Source organism: Pseudorasbora parva, chromosome 1 (assembly GCF_024679245.1).
Source record: "Pseudorasbora parva isolate DD20220531a chromosome 1, ASM2467924v1, whole genome shotgun sequence".
NCBI classification, from domain to species: Eukaryota; Metazoa; Chordata; class Actinopteri; order Cypriniformes; family Gobionidae; genus Pseudorasbora; species Pseudorasbora parva.
The window spans coordinates 50258807-50281605 of record NC_090172.1 but is presented as its reverse complement, the minus strand read 5'-3'; the positions used below and the strand labels follow the sequence as shown (position 1 = coordinate 50281605).

At 36.7% G+C, this 22799-nt stretch overlaps 1 protein-coding gene across 2 annotated transcripts in view; it reads right to left on the bottom strand.

Annotated features, from left to right (window-relative positions):
- Window positions 1–4787: 4787 nt before the first annotated feature.
- adamts17 (ADAM metallopeptidase with thrombospondin type 1 motif, 17) overlaps window positions 4788–22799 on the bottom strand; it is a 176985-nt gene continuing 158973 nt past the window's right edge. For both annotated transcript variants that reach the window (XM_067444859.1, XM_067444863.1), the window contains 2 exons: window positions 9167–9344; window positions 4788–6933 (listed from right to left, as the gene is read on the bottom strand). In XM_067444859.1, the coding sequence (XP_067300960.1) occupies window positions 6782–6933; window positions 9167–9344 (330 nt within the window). In that variant the 3' untranslated portion in view covers window positions 4788–6781. The remainder of the gene's footprint in view (window positions 6934–9166; window positions 9345–22799) is intronic.

Here is a 22799-nt window from a genome sequence, read left to right as displayed (position 1 = left end):
TAATCGAGCTTTTGACTTTTAGTCTTGTTCTTGTTTGTTTGTATTTGTCTTTATGTTGTTGTTTGATGTTTGTTCTGGAAAGCGCCTTGTGCACCTTTTGGCTGCTGTAAGGCGCTATATAAATAAATTATTGATTATTGATTACGGTGGCCGATTTAGTCATGGCTTCCAGTTCGACCTCTTCGGTGAGTGTTGCTTCAACTCAAGTGATGAGGTAATTTTTGAAAACTATTATAATTTACCAAATGATCTATGATCAAATTAATCTATGTAAAATGAATAATAGTTTTACGTTTTCGTTATTTTTAACCAGTTCATTGCTAACATCAGCTATCAGGTTCCCAGACGAATGCAAGCTAATCTTAGTAAAGTAACTTTTATCAGTGCTATCGTTATTCTGTATATTGTACGACATCACTAGAGTAAGGCAAACAAATTATAATGCAATTAAAATGATTTATGATTACAAGGTAAACAATACTTTTTCATCATTGACCCGAGGAAAACTATCCTAGACGTCGTTCTAGTGTTATGCACAGCACACGATGATATAATTAGCCAAGCAACAATAAAACTTCCAATATACACAAATAGGCTGAATTAATATTACCTGTCGAGAAGAAAGCAGGAAACGTCGGCGTTCTTTTTAAAATCGTTGCTCCTCATGAGCTCTTTCCATCTTGGAAAGGCCACTCCAATATTTACTTTTGTCTTGTTGATTTGCCTGTTGCGTTGCCGTCTTAATTCTCTTTTCTGCTTCCTTGGCGACTCTGATACATATCCCGCAATGTTACTAGGTCCCCGACCCGGGTCGAATTCACTAATCAATTCCGGGACGTGGTTGCTTTCACACAGAAGGCGACCCGGCAATGTTCCGGGAATATTGCGGGTCCGACGTGCAGTGTGAAAGGGGCTTAAGAGTGATCCTCCATCATCATATAGCAGCCTCAAGCAATCCTCCTCTTCACATTCGACACAGTGCCATCGAGTGTAAAAACGCGAAAAGCGAAGCTTGAATTTACGGGTATGTCCCTCTTTGGCAAATGTACTTTCAAGATGGAGGAGCAACATGGCGACCGCCATCCGAACCCCTAACACTTATGTATTTTTCAATGTATATTATAAAATTACAAGAATGCATTAATACTTGAAAGAAGTAAATATACATTAATGAGCACATATATTTTTGAAAGAACAAAGTGATTTTAGCTAAGAATAAACTAAAAAAGTTACACAGTGTAGCTTTAAGATATTTTATATTTTATTATCCCAGAGAATATGCAATCAATGCCCACTTTACTGTCCATGTCCAGAAAGGGAATAAAAACATCATCAAAGTAGTCCATATGTGACACCAGTTGGTTGATTAGAATCTCTTGAAGCATCGAAAATAAATTTTGGTCCAAAAACTATGAATTTATTCAGCATTGTCCTCTCTTCCCGTGTTTCTCCAAAAAGATTAAAACGGTTAATGAATCAGTGAATCGATCAATGCTTCGGGTCGCCAATGTTACGTGATTTCAGCAGTTTGGCGGTTTGATGTGATCTGAACTGCTGAAATTACGTGACATTGGGGACCCGAATCATTGATCGATTCACACCGTTTGAATCTCCATATATATATGGAGTTCAGACTGGCGCCCATGTGTGTTTGCTCACGTGATAACAGCAACGTCATACGCACATTACTGTGTTACTGTGGTGCATAAAGGGAGTTACTCCTCACACTTATGCTAGCTTTACTGTGATGTCTTATTCCATGCGAATAGGCCATTATAAAGACATCATTACGAGTTAAAATTACTTTACCCCCACCTCCCCATGTTAAGCTAATCCCATCCGAATAGGGCTTAAGTAAACTAAACATTTGAAACATATGGAAAACTGAAAAGGACAAAGAAAAAACAAACTTTAATAAAGGGTTGAATGTGTAAATTATAGTAAAATGTACAACTCAAATCATGCTATTGATTATAAGCAGAAAGATCATTTAAAAATGATGCATACACACAAAATCATAATACAGGATATACATTTATTTTTAATTTTTTTTGTACGAACAGTGAATTGTTTAAAAATTAGCACCAACAAAAGTGGAAGTTTAAGTACCAATCACATGTGCAACTACTGACATACAGTACTGGAATACAGAAGCAATATTCACTATACCTGGAACATGAAGCTGTTGCACCAAATAGTTCTGACAGAAGCAGGTAGATACAACATATTAAATAATCCTAACAAACATTAAAAAAAAAAACACGTTTCATTTAAATACATACAAAAGTGAAAGAACAAAACGTGAAAAAAGGAAAAAAAACTGCTGAATTTCACAGTAGTGAAATTTGTCTAGCACCTGTTGTGACCTTGCGCAACCTGGTAGATCACAGCCAAGGTCTCAAACACCCACATAAGCTCTGTTCCAAAGCCTAGTGAGCATTGTAAGGCATCAGTGGTGTGTGTGAAGGTCAATTTGTAGGCTATGCATTTCATATTGGAGTAGCATAAAACATAGTTGTTGTCACTAGTGAGGTTTTATTTCCATTAGGATGCTATCTTAGAAGGCAGCTCCCTATGTAGGCAATAGGCAGCTTAATATGTTTTGAAACAGAGTCTCTCATGCACACATATGCAGTCACTCTTGGCCATGGGGATACTTTATAAACTTAAAATTTCACATTTTCTGACCACATCCTGACTCTAAAATACTTTATAAACTCCTATAAATTCTATCCAAACATTATTTATGAGATTTGGACAGTAATGTTTGTTACAAAATGTTTTGCTATTATTTTTAAATTCTTTGAAATAAAAAGGGCCTGTCTATACATAGGATGCATGTGTACTGCCTCTATTGCACAAAGTGAAAACGACAATAATAATAAAAAAATACACATTTAAACAAAGGCATTATTGTCTCATACTGATAACAAATTAATCAGATATAACAAGCACAAAGACTCAAGAATAGCATGTATGAGTGCGACAACTGTGGCACTGCAGCACCAACAGACTTAGTTCACACAGAACAAAGTTCCACTGCACAATTTTTAAAATTGTTTTTCAATATGAACGCATCAAAAATGCAGCGCACAACTTCAACTTTTAAAAACTTGCCTTTTTACACTTCGCTGACCTGCATCGCGTGTCTTTAAACACAAAAACCTGCGCCGTGTGAATGATCCCCAAAAGATGATTAAACACATACAGTGCCTTGCGAAAGTATTCGGCCCCCTTGAACTTTGCGACCTTTTGCCACATTTCAGGCTTCAAACATAATGATATGAAACTGTATTTTTTTGTGAAGAATCAACAACAACTGGGACACAATCATGAAGTGGAATGAAATTTATTGGATATTTCAAACTTTTTTAACAAATCAAAAACTGAAAAATTGGGCGTGCAAAATTATTCGGCCCCGTTACTTTCAGTGCAGCAAACTCTCTCCAGAAGTTCAATGAGGATCTCTGAATGATCCAATGTTGACCTAAATGACTAATGATGATAAATAGAATCCACCTGTGTGTAATCAAGTCTCTGTATAAATGCACCTGCACTGTGATAATCTCAGAGGTCCGTTTAAAGCGCAGAGAGCATCATGAAGAACAAGGAACACACCAGGCAGGTCCAAGATACTGTTGTGGAGAAGTTTAAAGCCGGATTTGGATACAAAAAGATTTCCTAAGCTTTAAACATCCCAAGGAGCACTGTGCAAGCGATAATATTGAAATGGAAGGAGTATCAGACCACTGCAAATCTACCAAGACCTGGCCGTCCCTCTAAACTTTCAGCTCATACAAGGAGAAGACTGATCAGAGATGCAGCCAAGAGGCCCATGATCACTCTGGATGAACTGCAGAGATCTACAGCTGAGGTGGGAGACTCTGTCCATAGGACAACAATCAGTCGTATACTGCACAAATCTGGCCTTTATGGAAGAGTGGCAAGAAGAAAGCCATTTCTTAAAGATATCCATAAAAAGTGTTGTTTAAAGTTTGCCACAAGCCCCCTGGGAGACACACCAAACATGTGTAAGAAGGTGGTCTGGTCAGATGAAACCAAAATTGAACTTTTTGACAACAATGCAAAACGTTATGTTTGACGTAAAAGCAACACAGCTCATCACCCTGAACACACCATCCCCACTGTCAAACATGGTGGTGGCAGCATCATGGTTGGGCCTGCTTTTCTTCAGCAGGGACAGGGAAGATGGTTAAAATTGATGGGAAGATGGATGGAGCCAAATACACGACCATTCTGGAAGAAAACCTGATGGAGTCTGCAAAAGACCTGAGACTGGGACGGAGATTTTTCTTCCAACAAGACAATGATCCAAAACATAAAGCAAAATCTACAATGGAATGGTTCAAAAATAAACATAACCAGGTGTTAGAATGGCCAAGTCAAAGTCCAGACCTGAATCCAATCGAGAATCTGTGGAAAGAACTGAAAACTGCTTTTCACAAACGCTTTCCATCCAACCTCACTGAGCTTGAGCTGTTCTGCAAGGAGGACTGGGCAAAAATTTCAGTCTCTCGATGTGCAAAACTGAAAGAGACCCCAAGCGACTTACAGCTGTAATCGCAGCAAAAGGTGGCGCTACAAAGTATTAAGGGGGCTGAATAATTTTGCACGCCCAATTTCTCAGTTTTTGATTTGTTAAAAAAGTTTGAAATATCCAATAAATTTCGTTCCACTTCATGATTGTGTCCCACTTGTTGATTCTTCACAAAAAATTACAGTTTCATATCATTATGTTTGAAGCCTGAAATGTGGCAAAAGGTCGCAAAGTTCAAGGGGGCCAAATACTTTCGCAAGGCACTGTACATGACATTTCCTGTACCCTGATTTAACTACCCCTTAGAGTAACAGTGCACCCCAAAACTAAAAATTATCTTGTCATTTATGTATTGTTATTTATCATGTCCTTTATTACTTGTTAAATGTTTTGGAGAATGTTTATGCAAATGTTTTCCATAAAATAAAGCATATAGTAAGAAAAGGTTGTCAGGCCTCAAAAAAGACCAAAAGCACCATTAAAGTGTCCTAACATTAGTTACAATACCGTTCAAAAGACTGCAGTATTTTAAAATGTCAGTATCCTAACTCAAGTCTATCAATGTTGATTAATATTTGTGAGGAAATTATGACAATTTATTTTAAGGATTCTGTGATGAATAGAAAGTTCAAGAGATCAGTATTTATTTGGAATAGGGAATAAATCTCTTTTAACATTATACATGTCTTTACTGTCACTTTTGAACAATTTAATGCTGAATAAATGTATACATTTCTTAAAAAAAAAAAAAAAAAAAAATTTAAGCGGTAGTGTATGATAATTGTTGTTGTTTTTTCAAAATACCAATTTAAGTAGACATGACATGAGTAAAATAATGACAAAATTTTGATTTTGGGGTGAACTAATGATAAAGACTACTGGAGACTAACTTGTTTACAGTACAGAAGAGATCATGTACTGTTAAAATATATGAAACAACACAGCAAATATCTAAAGCCCACAGAGAATGTGGCAAATAATGCAAAGAAATCTAGATGAGAAAAAAAAAGTGGCCCCATTCTGAGACAGAACCACAAATGAGCCAAGTTTAATATAAAATACATAAACCTCAAAGAAAGAAAAAAAATACTCAGATGGGTCACTTATTATCAACTTAGCTGGTCAACTGTATTGAGATGGCTCTTTATGAATTAAATAACACAAGCTACTTCAGCTCTTTTCCAAAACCTAGTGAGCTGCCTGTGTAGACAGTATTTTAAGGCTCAGTGTGAAGGCTTTATTAAAAGGTTGGCAACATGATTATTATACCACCTTGATGTCTTCTTTTGCTGCAGATACAGATAATGAGAACTACAATAATGCATTGCATAATCTATTATTATATGTATGTATAATTCAAAGATATATCTCATACAGTAGAGTATGGCACTAGCAACGCCAATATAATGAGGTTTGATTCCAAAGGAATGCATGAACTGATCAAAAGCATACTGCGAATGGAATGCAAGTCACTTTGGATAAGTGCAGCTACAAAACGCATAAATATAAGTGCACTGCAACACGTTCAGGAAGCTGATGGATGAAACACCAGAGATAAAAAATATTTTAAAAATATAATCATTTCGATACCTAAATATATCAGCAAAACAAGTTCAGCTTAATAGACAATTGAGTACTTTATTCAATATTTGTTTTGTTTTTATGTCTAGAGTACCGCATTCTTAGATTAGCAAACGGTTCATTCCAAATTCTACTGAAACCATTTGGGAACAAGGCAGATCACTAGGTTTTGGTTACAGAGCCAACATACAAGTTATTATTATACTAAGAAATAAAAGCAAAAACAAGACCAAAGATAATTAATCTGAGTCTGAAAAAGTCCATCAGTTATTGGCCAACCAGTGGCCTTAAGAAAGCAACCACAGCTGGTTATCTGGAGGAATGAGTCACTTCCCGGGACTAAAGAGTGGATTACAGCAAAACATGACAAAACAAAGAACCTTCAAGTCCAAAAACAAGAAACAAATGTAATGCAAGTACGCAAACGCTTGGCGAACACACTGCAAGTACTTTGGTGGTAACAAACCTCAGTGCCTTCAAAAGTTTGCATAGTGTGTTCTGCTTGAAAATATCTGTTAGACTGCTTTCAGGCTGCTTTCATTTTCACGTAATAACATTTAAAAAATATAAAACATATTATTCTTGACAGTACAAATGGGAAAGGCAAAAATAAACCTCTATGTGTTGTTATGCCCAGGGTCATTAACTCTTGGGGGGCATTTTGTTGGTGTAAAAGTCTCTGCAGGTCTGGCAGCAGCGTTGGTACCAGCGCATGTCCTGGCACAGGTTCTTGTCTCGGATCACCCTGCAGTAAACCGCCCACTGATCCCCCGTGCACTTGTACGTCAATGCAGCTGCCAGGAATGACAGAAGGACATTTCATTGATTCAATTATATGACATGATCCCTGACAACATGCATAAATCACTCCGGCCATAAAAATGTGTGCAAACAACCTAGAAGACAACATTTTTGCCAGCGTCCGTTCAATGCAAGTGCAATGTAGCTGTTATACACTGTAAAAATGTTTGTTTTTTTTCGAATTTCTAAATGGGAGTCATTTTACAAGATCATGGGAGTGTTTTACAAGAATACTATTTTAGTCTCCCTTTTTAAAATGTGTTGAACAAATGTGTTACTTGCCACTTTACAATAAGGTTCCATTATCCATATTCGGACTATGTTTCAAGTTTTATTGACACATTTCATATACTCTAGTCTAGTGCTCCATACATGAACAAGCATTGTGTATGCACACATATTTCATCATGTGCATATAAAGACAATGATACAATGGTGCATCTGATCATGAACGCAATGACACAATTTTTCTGATACAATGATGTAGACCAAAAATTCAAAGAAGAATGGACAAAACAGTGACAATGCCTAAACTTAAACTAATGAAAATATAGCTGAACTAATGAAAATAATATTACGACCTTATTAGTTTTAATATTTTTTACTTACTAACCATTAAAGATTTTGAAACGCTTTTAAAATATATTGTTTATTGTCAGTTTGTGTTAGATAAAGAATTAGCTAGTGTGAACATGAGATCTTATTGTAAAGTGTTACTGCTGATTCTTCGTAATTATTTGTCATTTTTATGTAATTATACGTAATTATACTATCAAATTGTTTTTTTTTTTAAATCCTAAGAGTAAAAAAATAAAGAGTAAATCTTTTTCAACATTTAGAGCATATGTGAATCTGCTCTTATTTAGATGCTTTTCAGATTATTTGAACGTGATGCTTTCCAGATGATGCTTCTTTTAACAGATGTCTTGGCAATGAAATAGACAAGGAAATTCTATTCCCAAACCTAGTGAGCTGTTTACTGCCCACAGTACATCTAAGGCAGCATCTGAAATGGAAATGGACTAATTTGGATCACTCAATATTGGCAGGATTAAGGTCCACACGAAGCCAGAGCTTTCCCAATCCAATCTTTGTTTTTTCTTCCTCATTTCAAGAAATATTTGCGTACACACGAGATCACTGAAAGCGTCTCAAAACGATGTAGTATACATACCAGGCCAGTGTGTGGTGCTGTAATTATGTCACACTAATACAGTAAAAACGGAGAAGAAGAGTTGTGGCTAGAATGGGTATAGCATATTTTGCTATATGCTGTTTGTAATTTGCAGAATAGGATTTTGTTTGTGTTAAGTCTTTCTCAGTTGTTGTCTTTAAGTTAATATTTCAGTTAACAGTTTTTTGTTTTCAGTTAAAGGGGTACTTCAGCGCTGGGAATATAAATCTGTAGTTAAACTGGGTCATTAATGTAGAAGAAATGTGAAATTATTTTTGAATTTGGTGCTTTCTAGACTGAGAAAAGACAGAAAATGTATTTTAGTCTCATGGGGATGAAAGACAACAATTCCCAGAATGCTTCTTTGCCCTACGAGGCCAGAGCGGGGGAAGCACGATCATTCGAATATACTCCAGGGTTTCTACTGTTAGAAAGCCATATGCTAATCTTGTCGATGTGACTTATAGTCAAGTACAACTTATATATGTGGGTTTTTTTTTCATGATGCATTTTTTGACTGATGTGACTTATAATCCAGAGCGATTTATAGTCTGGAAAATACGGCATGTTGATATAAAAGTTGTTCATATTTGCTGCTTTTTTTGTTGTTGCATGAAGTAAGCTGTTTGTGGTCGAAACATTGCAATTTATCTTTTGATTGTGATTTTTGACCTGCTTAAGTTATGTTTGAATGTGAGCATAACTTTGAATTCATTATATGTATATTAACCAACAGTCGTTTAACTAACGATAAAACCCATAAAGTCTATACATTGTAAAGCCAAATCATGCTATAAATAAAGCATTATCAAGTAATATACTGTAAGTAATGCATCAAAAAAAGAGAAAAAGAGAATTTCTTTTGAAACTGAATACTCAGACATGAGTGCAAACAGGCCTGGCTCCACAAGGGGAGGCATTGCACGCTCAGATCTGATTTGTTTCAATATGTTACCCCACCCCCTGAAGTTTTAGGGGGACTCACCCTCTGGAATGCCATGCCTCCCTCCCCCCCATACATCAGGATACACAAACATCTTTAACAGTCTTACCCAGTCTAGGGGAGGTGATGGTGTTCACATTGACTTTTACGTTACACGCCCCCTGATGACACTGTCTGTACGTCGGGGGCTTCAGGACTACTGGGCAGTCACTGCCATGGCGACCGGTCACTTTGTGCATGCATTGGACCACTCTGGATTGCAAGCCCCGCCCACAGGATGATGAGCACTGCAATGAACCAATAATGACATCACAATTTTCACATCATAACCTGCTGTGATAGACCTCATTTTAAATGCATAATCAATATTTCTTAACAGCTCATATCAACACAAACTCTACCTGAAACTGTCAGTCATATTTAAATAATACATTATCAGACAATTTCAATACTGAACACTACAAAAAATGACTACACATGATAACAGCAGTAGCTAAATAAACCAATAAACATTATAAAAATGCATCTATACAATTTAAGCAATAACCAATACTATGGGGGGGGGGTTCTTTCCAAATAAAACTGAGTGGCTGGAGGCGTATTGTGTGGGCGGAGCTAAAGAATCACGAGAGCCCAGTATGAAAGCTGTGACATCCTTATACATGGAAAAGAAAACGTTATCCTAAATAAACCATAGCTATCAATCAGATTGAACCATACATATGAATCAGACAGCTGAATCTCTGTCTTTGAACTTGTGCTAGTCATTGTATTATAGATGTATTGCATTTTCATGGTACCCTAATGAGGAGTGCTATCTCCAGGCAAAACCGAAATTTCCTCTTTTCTTTTCAGGAAAAATTAGATTCATAAGCCTGACCTCATTGTGTGCTGTAAGTGCTTGACAACTCTCAAACGTCTTCAGCTTTTGCTTGACATTTCTGCAATTATTCTGTTTACAATTTAGCTTTTTTTCAAACAAACCACATGCTTTTTCAAGTAAACCACTTGCCACATACAGTGTCTAAAGATTCAGACATTTTCACATGCCTCCACATTACTGATTAACTGCATTTTAGAATATTAGTAGATAATAGTAGAATATTATGTATGGACTGGGATTGTGACAACAACTACAAGACAACAAATGGAGTTGTGAAACAGTCAATAAACAAACCTGTGGCTACACAAAATTTGAATTTAATATTAATGAAGTGAAATAAGAAGCTCTATCGACAGCATCCATAGTGTGATGCTGATTAGCAAAAACCCTCAGCAGCTAAATATATAATATACAAACACAAACAAGATTCTTAGGTGAATCTTTGCAAATGGAATGAATTAGATTTCCAGAGGGAAAAAAACACGGTCTTCAATAATGTACTGTTCTGCTTCCTGTGAGATAAGCAGGAGTCATAATGTTAGCGCATCAACCACGATTGTCACGCTCACACAGTTAAAACCCAAAGGAAGCTTTACTTCTCCAATAACATCCCAGAAAAATTAAATCAACGTATCACTGTGATAATCAAATATATTTTAATAGACTTATGGTTCAACAGGGCAGGAACAAATTCAGTTAGTCCATCACTGGCTGAGTAGAGCTGAGACCAGGCAGCATGATGAAATGATAAACAAAAAATAATTATGGTACAACATCACTAACATCAATAGTCTTCAGTAAAATACAGTCAAAATATAGTGTAAATCAGGGAACTAAACATATTCAATATATTATATATTGAGAGGTGCATTTTCATCCAGGCCTACAATAACATGCATTTAGTCATTAATATTGTGAGCATTGATATCGCAATATGACACTGGTAATATCGCAATATGTATACTGGTATTATCGTAAACCTTATGATATGGCACGCCCCTACCGAACAGTAAAATAATAGTGATCAATATAACCCTCTAATCTTGTCATAATTGTAATTATGTTCGTGCTTATGCTATCGAGTTGTTCATGAAAACTGTGTTTGTGTTTTTGGGATGGTAGGGATGACTTTTTCATTGAACATTCGACCTGGATTACCATAGTAACATGCATTGCTCTCACTTATTGATGATATAAACTCTCGCCTGGCTGGCACAGTAGATTCCGCCATTGTCTTTGCCTGTGCTGTGTGCGTATGTATGGGGCAGAGCTTTCAAAAAAGGGGCGAGACCTTTTGGGGTAGGGGCGTGTTTGTTTCGGTGATTTGAAATATCAACATCGGTTACCAGAAAGCACTTACCCCACTTTTAATTTCCTAACTTTAGCTGGAATAAACTTTTTTGTACCACTTTCATTTCACAGAAATTAGGCACACTGGGATGCCGCCGCGGACCCCCCATTGAAAACCCCTGGACTGGAGAATGGGAGCTGTCGGCTGCCATAGCTACAGACGACACAAACAAAAAGTGTTTTCCGAAGTGGCAAAAGGTGCATGAAAGCAATAAATTTCCCTGCCTCCGGGGGAACCCAAAATCCTTTCAACACTGCACAATATTTCACGTTTTACAAGAGAAGAAGGGCTATTGAAAATTAAATCAGTGTGGCAGGTTAGCATTGATCTCATTGTTGCCTGTTGCCAGAGTCTAGTAAATAACTGCAGTCAGGGAAAGTGTGAGTGGAGTGTTTTCAGAACAACTCGTCATTCCCAATACCACATGTACTATGAAAGAGAAGAGGCATTGGATGCTCCGACCCAAAAACATCTAATCTGCTAATCAATGGCGGCTGTGAATCATAGTCTATGACTCCCTCAAGAGAAGTCCGTTTTTGATTTGTGCTATTAAATATGACAAAGCTCCAGATTACTAAAGTGTGTGTCAGGAGAACACCCTTACAGATGAATAGGAATACAGAAACTCCAGAAAGCTCTGAGTTCTTCAATACAACATTTTAAAATGTCAAATTACTGTGTTAACTCTTCAAGATGATTTTAGAAAGGCTGCGTTATCAGAAGAGCAGTCTAAAACAATGATTAAATAGCTATTTGGCTTTTGGTTGATTTGAAAGCGGACTGTTGGTTAGCACTGAAAGTGCCTTGAAACGTTATTCTTTGTGTTGATGTTATTTTCACTAAAACAGGAAGACAGAGTAGGACATATCAGGCAGCTCCTTTCCTTTTATAAAATAGCCAATAGCTTTTTGTTTATTTCACAGCTCGGCCAGAGCTGTTGAGCTCGGCAAAGCCGCATTTGACAACCACAGTCTAATAGAATCCCCTTTTAGATTTGATATGAAACCGTTACTAAAGCAAAACAGAACATAAGCATGCTGAGGATGTGCAGTTTGAAAAGTGTGTAAATTTTTATGTTGGTGCATGGCACTGGTGTTTCAAATGCTGAGTCTGTCTAACTGTATCTCCTCCTAATCTCCTCCATATTGCTTTAAAATATAGCATTCTGAGCTCTGTGCTATCTCTGGACCGGAGCAGACTGTGTGCGTTGCGGCTGTTTGCGTGACATTAATGCGAAACCAGACTTCCTGTGCCTTTGCACTGAAAAGAACATTTACACTGTCTGAATCATTCCCTATCCCATGTATAGTGCATTATTCACCATATAAGAACTAGTGTGTGAACAAGTGACTGATTTCAGCTGCAGTTTCACTGTTTTTTATAGTGTAGGGGGCTGGACGCTTCAGATTAAAGAGAACGTTTGGATTGGACAGAGAAATGAAAGTAACTGAGACTAAGTTTTCAATGATTATATCTTCTAAATGTGAATGCTGTCATTGTTTTGGAGCATACTAGCTTTTAGATAACCTTAAGGCTAACATATTAATGCTAAAAGCCAAAAAAAAAATACATTTTGAATTGATGGGGACTTTAAGGGTTAGAATTAGATCAACCAAAAACTTGTATAAATTAATAAATTGTTTCATCTTTCATTCACTCATGTCATTCCAAACCCTGTCATTGTTAACTAAAACTATTAAAAAATCAAACTGAAACAAAGCTGAAATAAAATCTAAATGAATTTACTTAAAGGGGCTATATGTACAGTAAGAATATTTATGTATTAATCACTTTTGATTGTTCCTGATCGATTGCTCCTGTCTGCCTGCTGCTGCCGCCTGACTGCCTGCCTCAGTGTTTCTAGCTCTGTATAGCTGTGTTTGAATCTCTATTTTTTTTTATCTACACTGCTAAATATAACTTACTCATCACCATATAGTGTTTAATATAGCCTGCATTTAATCTCTTTCAAGTTAAATTTGACATCACTAGCTTTTAATCTAAATCACTACCACACGTTAGCTTTTCACTAGCCTGGTAGCTTTCCATCCTGGCATCCGGGTCTCCTGTTTTCTGAGTTCTTTAGACAACTGTAGTGAGTTGGATTATTTAATAGACTCCATCAAACAACTGTGGTAAGTTTTGGATTTATCAACAAATACGGTAAGCCATGTGACTTGCACTGCATGCTACATGTTTAGCATATCTATCTCTGTTGGCAACAGGGCTTCACATGTGATAAATGTAAGGAATTAATCAGGCTGACGGAGAAGATTTCATAATTAGAGACACGCATCCAGGCTTTATGTGAGAGTAGTGAGAATATAACAGCTTTAGATACTGATTTGGATGCGACTAGCTTAGTGAACACTCATTGTTTGGTTCCGGCTGAGTCCTTGCAGCAGGGCATGGCAACTGTGAGACGGCATAGTCGCGGATCTAAAAAGCACTCTTCCGTTCTGATTAGAACATCAAACAGGTGCTCCCCACTAGGTGACGCACCCACTGAGGATCCTGTTGAAAGTGCCCTAGTTATTGGTGATTCTATTACACGGAACGTGAAAATAGAGACACCAGCCACCATAGTCACATATTTACCGGGAGCCAGAGCGCCTGAAGCAAATTTAAAAGTGCTGGCTAAAGCTAATCGTAAGTTCTCTAAGATTATTATTCACGTCGGCACTAATGATGTTCGACTTCGCCAGTCGGAGATCACCAAAATGAATATTCAAGAGGTGTGTAAACTCGCAAGTACAATGTCAAAGGTGGTATTTTTCTCTGGACCCCTCCCTGTTAAAAGGAGTGATGAAATAGTTAGCAGATTATCATCACCTAATGGCTGGTTGTCTAAGTGGTGTCTGCAAAATAACATTTGAATTGATGTCCAACAAATAAACAACAGATATAATACAGACGAACAATTGATAAAGTTCGGGTTGCGGAATATTCGATCCCTTTCGCCAAAAGAGCTTATTGTTAATAATATGATTATAGATCATAACCTAGATGTTCTGTGTTTGACAGAAACCTGGCTAAAATCTGACGACTACATTACTTTAAATGAGTGCACCCCCCAAGATTATTGTTATAAACACAAGCCACATCTGAAAGGTAAAGGGGGAGGTGTTGCTGTAATTATAATAATATCTTCAGTATTACTCAGAAGTCTAGTTTCAAATATAATTCCTTTGAAGTTTTGGTGCTTTATGTAACGTTGTGTAGTGTAAATGATAAATCCCGTCTGACATTTTGGTTGGCTATTGTATACAGGCCACCAGGGCACAATACAGACTTTATCAAATAAATTGCTGGTTTTCTATTAGAGTTAGTGCTGGCTGATAAAGTACTAATTGTTGGTGATTTTAATATCCATGTAGACAATGAAAAAGACGCATTACTATTGGCATTTAGAGACATTCTAAACTCTATTGGAGTTAGACAACATGTATCAGGACCCACTCATCACCGTAATCATACTTTAGATCTAATAATGTCACATGGAATAAATGTTGATACCGTTGAAATTCTGCAGCAGAGCGATGGCATCTCAGATCATTACCTAATATCATGTATACTTAATTTACCTAAGGCTGCAAAGCCATACCCTCGCTTCAAATTTAGCAGGACTATAACCACTGAAACTAAAGATTGCTTTGTGCATAATCTTCCTCATCAGTTCCATCTCCTCAGCATTTCAGATAGCCAAGAGGAACTTGATGTTGCAACAGAAACTATTGACTCTCTCTTTACTAGCACTTTAGACATAGCTGCTCCTCGGCGCTTAAAGAAGATTAAAGCAAATAATCCAATGCTGTGGTACAACGATCACACTTGGGCCCTTAAAACAGCAGCCAGAAAAATGGAACGCAGCTGGAAGAAAACAAAACTGGAGGTTTTTCGCAATTTGTGGAAAGAGAGCATGATTGCATACAGAAAGGCCATAAAAACTGCCAGATCTGCTTATTTCTCAACTCTTTTAGAAGAAAACAAACACAACCCCAGGTATTTATTCGATACAGTGGCTAAATTATCAAAAAATAAAGCTTCAGCTTCTGACGTTTGTAAACAGCATAGCAGTAATGACTTTATGAACTTCTTTACTAGTAAGATTGATAATATTAGGAATAAAATTATAACCATGCAGCTGTCTACTCATGTATCACTTCAGACAGAGCATTGTAGTGTCACTGAGGAAAAACTACAGTCATTCACTGCTATAGGAGGAGAAGAATTGGCTAAACTTGTTAAATCATCTAAATCAACAACATGTATGCTTGACCCTATACCGAATAGGCTACTAAAAGAGATGCTTCCAGAGGTCATAGATCCTCTGCTTATTATTATTAATTAATCCTTGACATTAGGATATGTACCAAAAACTTTTAAGTTGGCTATAATTAAACCACTTATTAAAAAAACGCAACTTGATCCTAAAGAATTAGTCAATTACAGGCCAATCTCATATCTACCATTTCAATCAAAAATACTAGAAAAGGCGGTGTCTTCACAATTATGTTCCTTTTTAGAAAGAAATGGTATATGTGAGGATTTCCAGTCAGGATTTAGACCGTATCATAGTACTGAGACTGCTCTCATTAGAGTTACAAATGATTTACTCCTCTCATCTGATCATGGTTGTATCTCTCTATTAGTATTACTCGATCTTAGCACTGCATTCGATACTATCGATCACAATATTCTTTTGAATAGACTCGAAAATTATGTTGGCATTAGTGGAATTGCATTAGCATGGTTTAAATCGTACTTATCTGATACTAATCGCTTGCTCAGTTGGGGACACTAAACTAAACACTAAAATTATGTAGTCTTTCAACTAAATATACAAATAAAATGTATCAATTAGGTTATATTTAATTCTATAATCTAAAAATACTGATCTGCCAACATTGTCGCTATATGATAAATTAAAATAAGCTGATAACATCACTGTTTTCTCCAGAACGACTGTACAGCCAAATCAAATTTTGTTGCAATATTGTCCTGTTTGACACTGTGAAGCTGCTTTGACACAATCACAATTGTAAAAGCGCTATATAAATAAAGTGATTGATTGACTTTTGGTATTGCCAATGTGTGAACAGCTTGTAATGGAAACCTTCCCAGATCTCCTAGGTTGTCAATGAAATGTGACGGTTATGCGCGCTCCCGAGAACCTCTTTTCCATTCAATTACACATGAAATTAGCACTTGTTCGGGATAATGCCAAAAGAGCCATTCTTCTGTAATGTAATGTCAATGTGTCATTCAAAGAAAAGGGATTACTTTAACTATATTCTCACATGGGCAGATCTATGCAGTCTAATCTCAAATATACTTTATAATCAAACCATCATAACAGTATAATTTTAAAGGGGTGATGAATTGAGAAATCAACTTTCCCTTGAGCTTTTGATATATAAAAAGGGCATGGCAATATAAGGTCATCATGTTAATTCAGATCTGAAAACTTCCTTATTAGTCAAAGAAAAGCTTTTATAGACACCAGGCCCAGCAAATGCTCGATCTCAGAATGTGCCAACACTTGATATCAGAATGTAATGAGACCCCGCCTCTGCAGAAGAAGATCAACTCCTACTTCACCACTGCCTGTTTAGCCCTGACCACCGATTCACACATGTAACATAGGCCTAGTCCAGCTACCAGGCAATAAACAAGCCGTTGAGGATTACAAAATATTGTATGGTAAATATTGTAATATTGTAGCTCGACAGTAATGCAACATGTAAGTAACTGTGTTCATTCTAATGCCAGATCTGAAATGTGATGATTCATGTAGTCAGATGTTCTTTGTCTGTGTGTCAGTAATCAGACCAATGACTAAAATATCAACCTGCATTGTTTTTCTTAGGATGAAAATAATCTGTTATTTAACAGTGATTACATTATATAAAGAAAACAATCAAAGAAAGCTCACTTGCAATCGTTGGAGCAGTGTCCTCTAAAGCTGTCAATCAAACAGGGAGAATTAATCAGTGACTCCCATTTTATTCAACGAATCTCTTAACTATATCACTGCACTGTTAGTGAAGATGAAAGCATTCGTTAGTGTACAGAAACTGAGTTGCACTGACGAGATTGCTGCTTTCATGCACTCGGCATGTGTGTGATCGACTACAATGATCATCATCACTTCAACCTTTCATGATTTCAATATAATGCTATATAAAAAATAAATTAAAAATGCCTAAAATTATTTATAAGTTATGACAATTTTTAATGTCAAAAACATTGTAACATTATAAGTAACCCCCAGGAAACAATAAATAAAATAAAACGCAGTTCATGACACCTTAAAGATGTCGGTCATCACAGAGTTATAAATATCAAATATCCACATTGTTATTATCAGATGCTTTCTTAACGGCTGCTTTCTCACCAGTAAATTTTTTGTTCATTTTGTGTGTTTATTTTGTAATTGAGAAGAAAGCACGCATCACACATTTACATATTCATTTAAACGCCATTATCAGCATCGTGGACAGCGTCAGGATGTTCACTGCAAAAGTATTTCCAATTGTTTTAAGCAAAGAACAACAAATACCTTATCTGTGAGTATATCGGGGACTTGAATCGCATTGTCTTAATTGTTCATGAGTGCGAATGGGCAATAGGTTGCAGGCTGTAGTACACTTAACGACCACTAATGTTGCTAATATCAAGGGTTCCTGAATGCTAAATATAGCCCCTATGTACATTTACAATTTACAATTTCTAGTGTAAATTAGAAACGTTGGCTTGGCATCTAATTGAAGCTAAATAGAAATATTAAAAATGTAAAATGAAAAATAAAAAGTAAAAATGGCAAACGTTTTCCAGTAGAGTTGAATGGAAAATGGGAGCACTGTGCAAATGCTCTGGCCACAGTGAATTAATGAAAGCTCCTTATCTATGTAAATGAAGACAAATATACCTGAATAGTTGATGTGTTAATAGAAGTGATGATGCAAACAAGAGGAACAACAGAGACAAATATTGTTTAAAAAGTTGAGAAGATTTTACATGAACTGAAAGACTTCAAATAAGACAAATGTTTACAATTTGACACAATAAAGAAAGAAATTAGTAACTATAGTAGGATTAGTCAGGGCCCAAACTCGTACTGTTAATTTATTACCTTTTTTTTGTGCACTTGAAATAACATTTAAACTTCATGTTCAGTGAATTATATTATCTGGATGCCCATTAGTATTAGAAAACTAAAACTGACCTGATGCAAAAACAAAATGCAGCAATACTAACACAAGTGACGAGCACTCCAAACACAGACCTTGTTACAATCTGTCATCCCATTCAGAAATAAAATATGTAATTGTGTCATTTTGTGCCAAAATCACACAATGTTTTCCACATAATTGAAAAGGGATGACATTCACAGCCTGGATAAGAGAACAGCAGCCAAAACACTGAAAATAAGCATGATTTACCAGCTCTAAATAGGATATTTCTATTCATCAGAGGCCTTTCAGTCAAGCCGTGTCAGTCATACGGATGAATGTTCATGTGTTAATCAGTGTAAATCTTCTGGCTGTAGTTTTTCGCCAGCAGTCATAATGGTAAAAAAGTTCTGAACTGTATTGTGAAATCAATGCAGTTTATGTCCCCAAAATAAAAACATAACTAGACCAAACATGCAGAATATTTGAATAATCTGGCTATAACTTGAATAGTGTACAAAAGTGTAATTAGTTACTTTGGGCCCTATCACACACCCAACGCAATGCGATGCCAGACACGATGCAAGTGTTTTTTGCTCGTTTTAGCCTGAAGTGCTTATCATTTTCACGTCCAGTGCCACGTTGTTTAAATAGCAAATGCACTCGTGCCCATCTGGTTGGTATGAAAACGAGTGTGTTCATGCACTTTTTTTGCTCCCATAATAAACTGCAGATGTTCGATATAGCAGCAAAAACACATTCTGTGTGAACTGGCTCAAAGAACAAACATTCATAATGATTTTTCACAGGAATTGTACCTGTATTTTGAATTTGCTATTTCATTGTGTTGTGTTTTAGGGTTGAAGGAAATGTCTATGACTGCCAGCTAATGGACAAGGTACTGGTAATTTTCTGCCAGGACACTATTATAAGGGTGTTTTTCTTACAGGGTATTTGAAATATAAGATGAAGATCTTGAAACTTATTATTAACACTATTACTTACTATTAACAAAAATATTATTTAAAATTCTCTTGGCAACAAATTGAAATAAAATAAATGCAAGTTAGAAATATAAATATTGAATATATTTCTACTGAAATATAAATATATTAAAGGTAAATAAAAACATTAAAAACAAAAATTATAAAAGCACATTACAGAATTACTAAAACTAAAAAATATGAATATATATATATGAATATATATATATATATATATATATATATATATATATATATATATATATATAAAATAAGAGCTTCAAAATAAAATAAAAACAACAGAATCAATGCTAATATATATATATATATATAAATAATACTAAAATAACACCTGCTTCAGTGCATTCTGGGAACGTAAACACCACCACAATACTTTAGAGCTCGTGGTTCATCTGTAAATATAGTATACGAGAGATTGCTGTAATACAGACACACATACAACATCACAGTCACTTCCTGTTTACTGTGAGGTCACAGTATATGGTCATCATAGCAATAAATTAAAGAACTACTACTATAAAAATGACTGTGAAGTAATTCACACCAAATGTTTTCCTGCATAGTTCAGTTTCTGGTGTGATAGTAACTCGTCTTTCACTGAGATGCTGCCGATCACTGGAACGAAAAGGAAGAGGTCTACAGAGGGAACATCTGCTCTTTACATAAATACATGACACATGCAGAAATATCATATGCTTTCTGCAGCAACATCTCACTAATGAGAATCTACTTTCCTCTCATTCTGCCCCCAAAACACTACGGCTGACTTCACAAACAAATGTTGCAGAGCCTGGTGAATACTGAGAGCCTCTGGACACACTTAAAATAAGCAGTAATCCATAACAGGCCATGCAATGATTTAATAATATTTTTCTTGAAAACCATTGATAAAATACAAAACAAACATTTAATGCAAAATTAATCTTAGGCATGAAACTGCGATCAGACACTCACACCTTCACCAAAGATCATTCCCACCATTCGGTACGACCGCAGACCTGTCTGAAGCCTTACCAGTCTGAAACGTAATCCTTACGAGGCACAACCTTCAAACGTCTCAGCAAGCCTTCATCTCAAACAACTTCAACATCTGTGGCCTCTGATGGGGGACGACGGTAAGGTGAAGCTCAGAGGGAAACATGAACAACACATCCTGATGCTCTAATTTGTTGTGGAGTCTTGAAAGTCATCCAGTGAAATGTAAAATTTCTACAAAAACTATAAAGAGCATGCATCTCAGCAACACTGAAATTAAACTGTAGCTAGCATTAATTGGATTTTACTACCATATTGTGCCATATTTCTGAGTCAAAATGGCTAACTGAACATTACATTGAACCTTTTTAAATTAATTGGTTGTTGATCGATTGTTGAACTGGCTGTAGTGCTGCCACCAATTAATCAAAAATCTGTAAAAGTCAAATAAAAGCAAAATAATTGCTGCCATTCCAGTGCTTGACCCTGATGATTGCTGCTTGAAGCTAAAGTTAACATGTCAGGAACTATATCTTCCAGTGTAATTAACATTATACACTCACCTAAAGGATTATTAGGAACACCTGGTCAATTTCTCATTAATGCAATTATCTAATCAACCAATCACATGGCAGTTGCTTCAATGGATTTAGGGGTGTGGTCCTGGTCAAGACAATCTCCTGAACTCCAAACTGAATGTCAGAATGGGAAAGAAATGTGATTTAAGCAATTTTGAGTGTGGCATGGTTGTTGGTGCCAGACGGGCCGGTCTGAGTATTTCACAATCTGCTCAGTTACTGGGATTTTCACGCACAACCAATTTCTAGGGTTTACAAAAAAAGGTGTGAAAAGGGAAAAACATCCAGTATGCGGCAGTCCTGTGGGCGAAAATACCTTGTTGATGCTAGAGGTCAGAGGAGAATGGGACGACTGATTCAAGGTGATAGAAGAGCAACTTTGACTGAAATAACCACTTGTTACAACCGAGGTATGCAGCAAAGCATTTGTGGAGCCACAACACGCACAACCATGAGGCGGATTGGCTACAACGGCAGAAGACCTCACCGGCCACCACTCATCTCCACTACAAATAGGAAAGAGGCTACAATTTGCACGAGCTCACCAAAATTGGACAGTTGAAGACTGGAAAAATGTTGCCTGGTCTGATGAGTCTCGATTTCTGTTGAGACATTCAGATGGTAGAGTCAGAATTTGGTGTAAACAGAATGAGAACATGGATCCATCATGCCTTTTTACCCCTGTGCAGGCTGGTGTGGGTGGTGTAATGGTGTGGGGGACATTTTCTTGGCACACTTTAGGCCCCTTAGTGTCATTTGGGCATTATTTAAATCCCACAGCCTACCTGAGCATTGTTTCTGACCACGTCCATCCCTTTATGACCACCATGTACCCATCCTCTGATGGCTACTTCCAGCAGGATAATGCACCATGTCACAAAGCTCGAATCCTTTCAAATTGGTTTCTTGAACATATCAATGAGTTCACTGTACTAAAATGGCCCCCACAGTCACCAGATCTCAACCCAATAGAGCATCTTTGGGATGTGGTGAAACCAGAGCTTTGTGTCCTGGATGTGCATCACACAAATCTCCATCAACTGCAAGATGCTATCCTATCAATATGGGCCAACATTTCTAAAGAATTCTTTCAGCACCTTGTTGATTCAATGCCACGCAGAATTAAGGCAGTTCTGAAGGCGAAAGGGGGTCAAACACAGTATTAGTATGGTGTTCCTAATAATCTTTTAGGTAAGTGTATTTACCATCAATGACCCTATATCAACATCAGTTAATGAAAAATACATATTGGATGAGCATTACTTCCAAATATGACAAGTTTACTTCCACCCTGTGCACTTGACACTTAGTCATAAAAAGCAGCACTATGATAATGGTGTGTCCGCACTGATTTTGCGAGAGCTCATTACTGAGGAACACCATCCTCAGGAGAAAGAGGGAACGAGACAGATGCTGCTTTATAGGCGTATTGCCGACCCTGGGCCGAAGCAGTCAGCTCCACTGGGGCTGAAGCAAGGTAACCAGTGACAACCCAAATGCATCACATGTGACAATGCAACAAACACTGATTCAGCTAAAGATCTCTGGACACATGCAGAACACTTTCTAGCTGGCCTAATGTTTACCTTTCTGTTTTCATTTGCATCAGCTATGTTATGTACAGAATTACTTTAGGGTCAGTACAAGTCGAGGTCAATTGAGATTTTGTGGAATAATGCAGATTACCATATATGTTTTTTTTATTTTGGAAAAAAAAGCAATGAGGTGCTTATAATGGAAGTGAATGGGTCTGTTTTTGGAGGATTTAATCACATA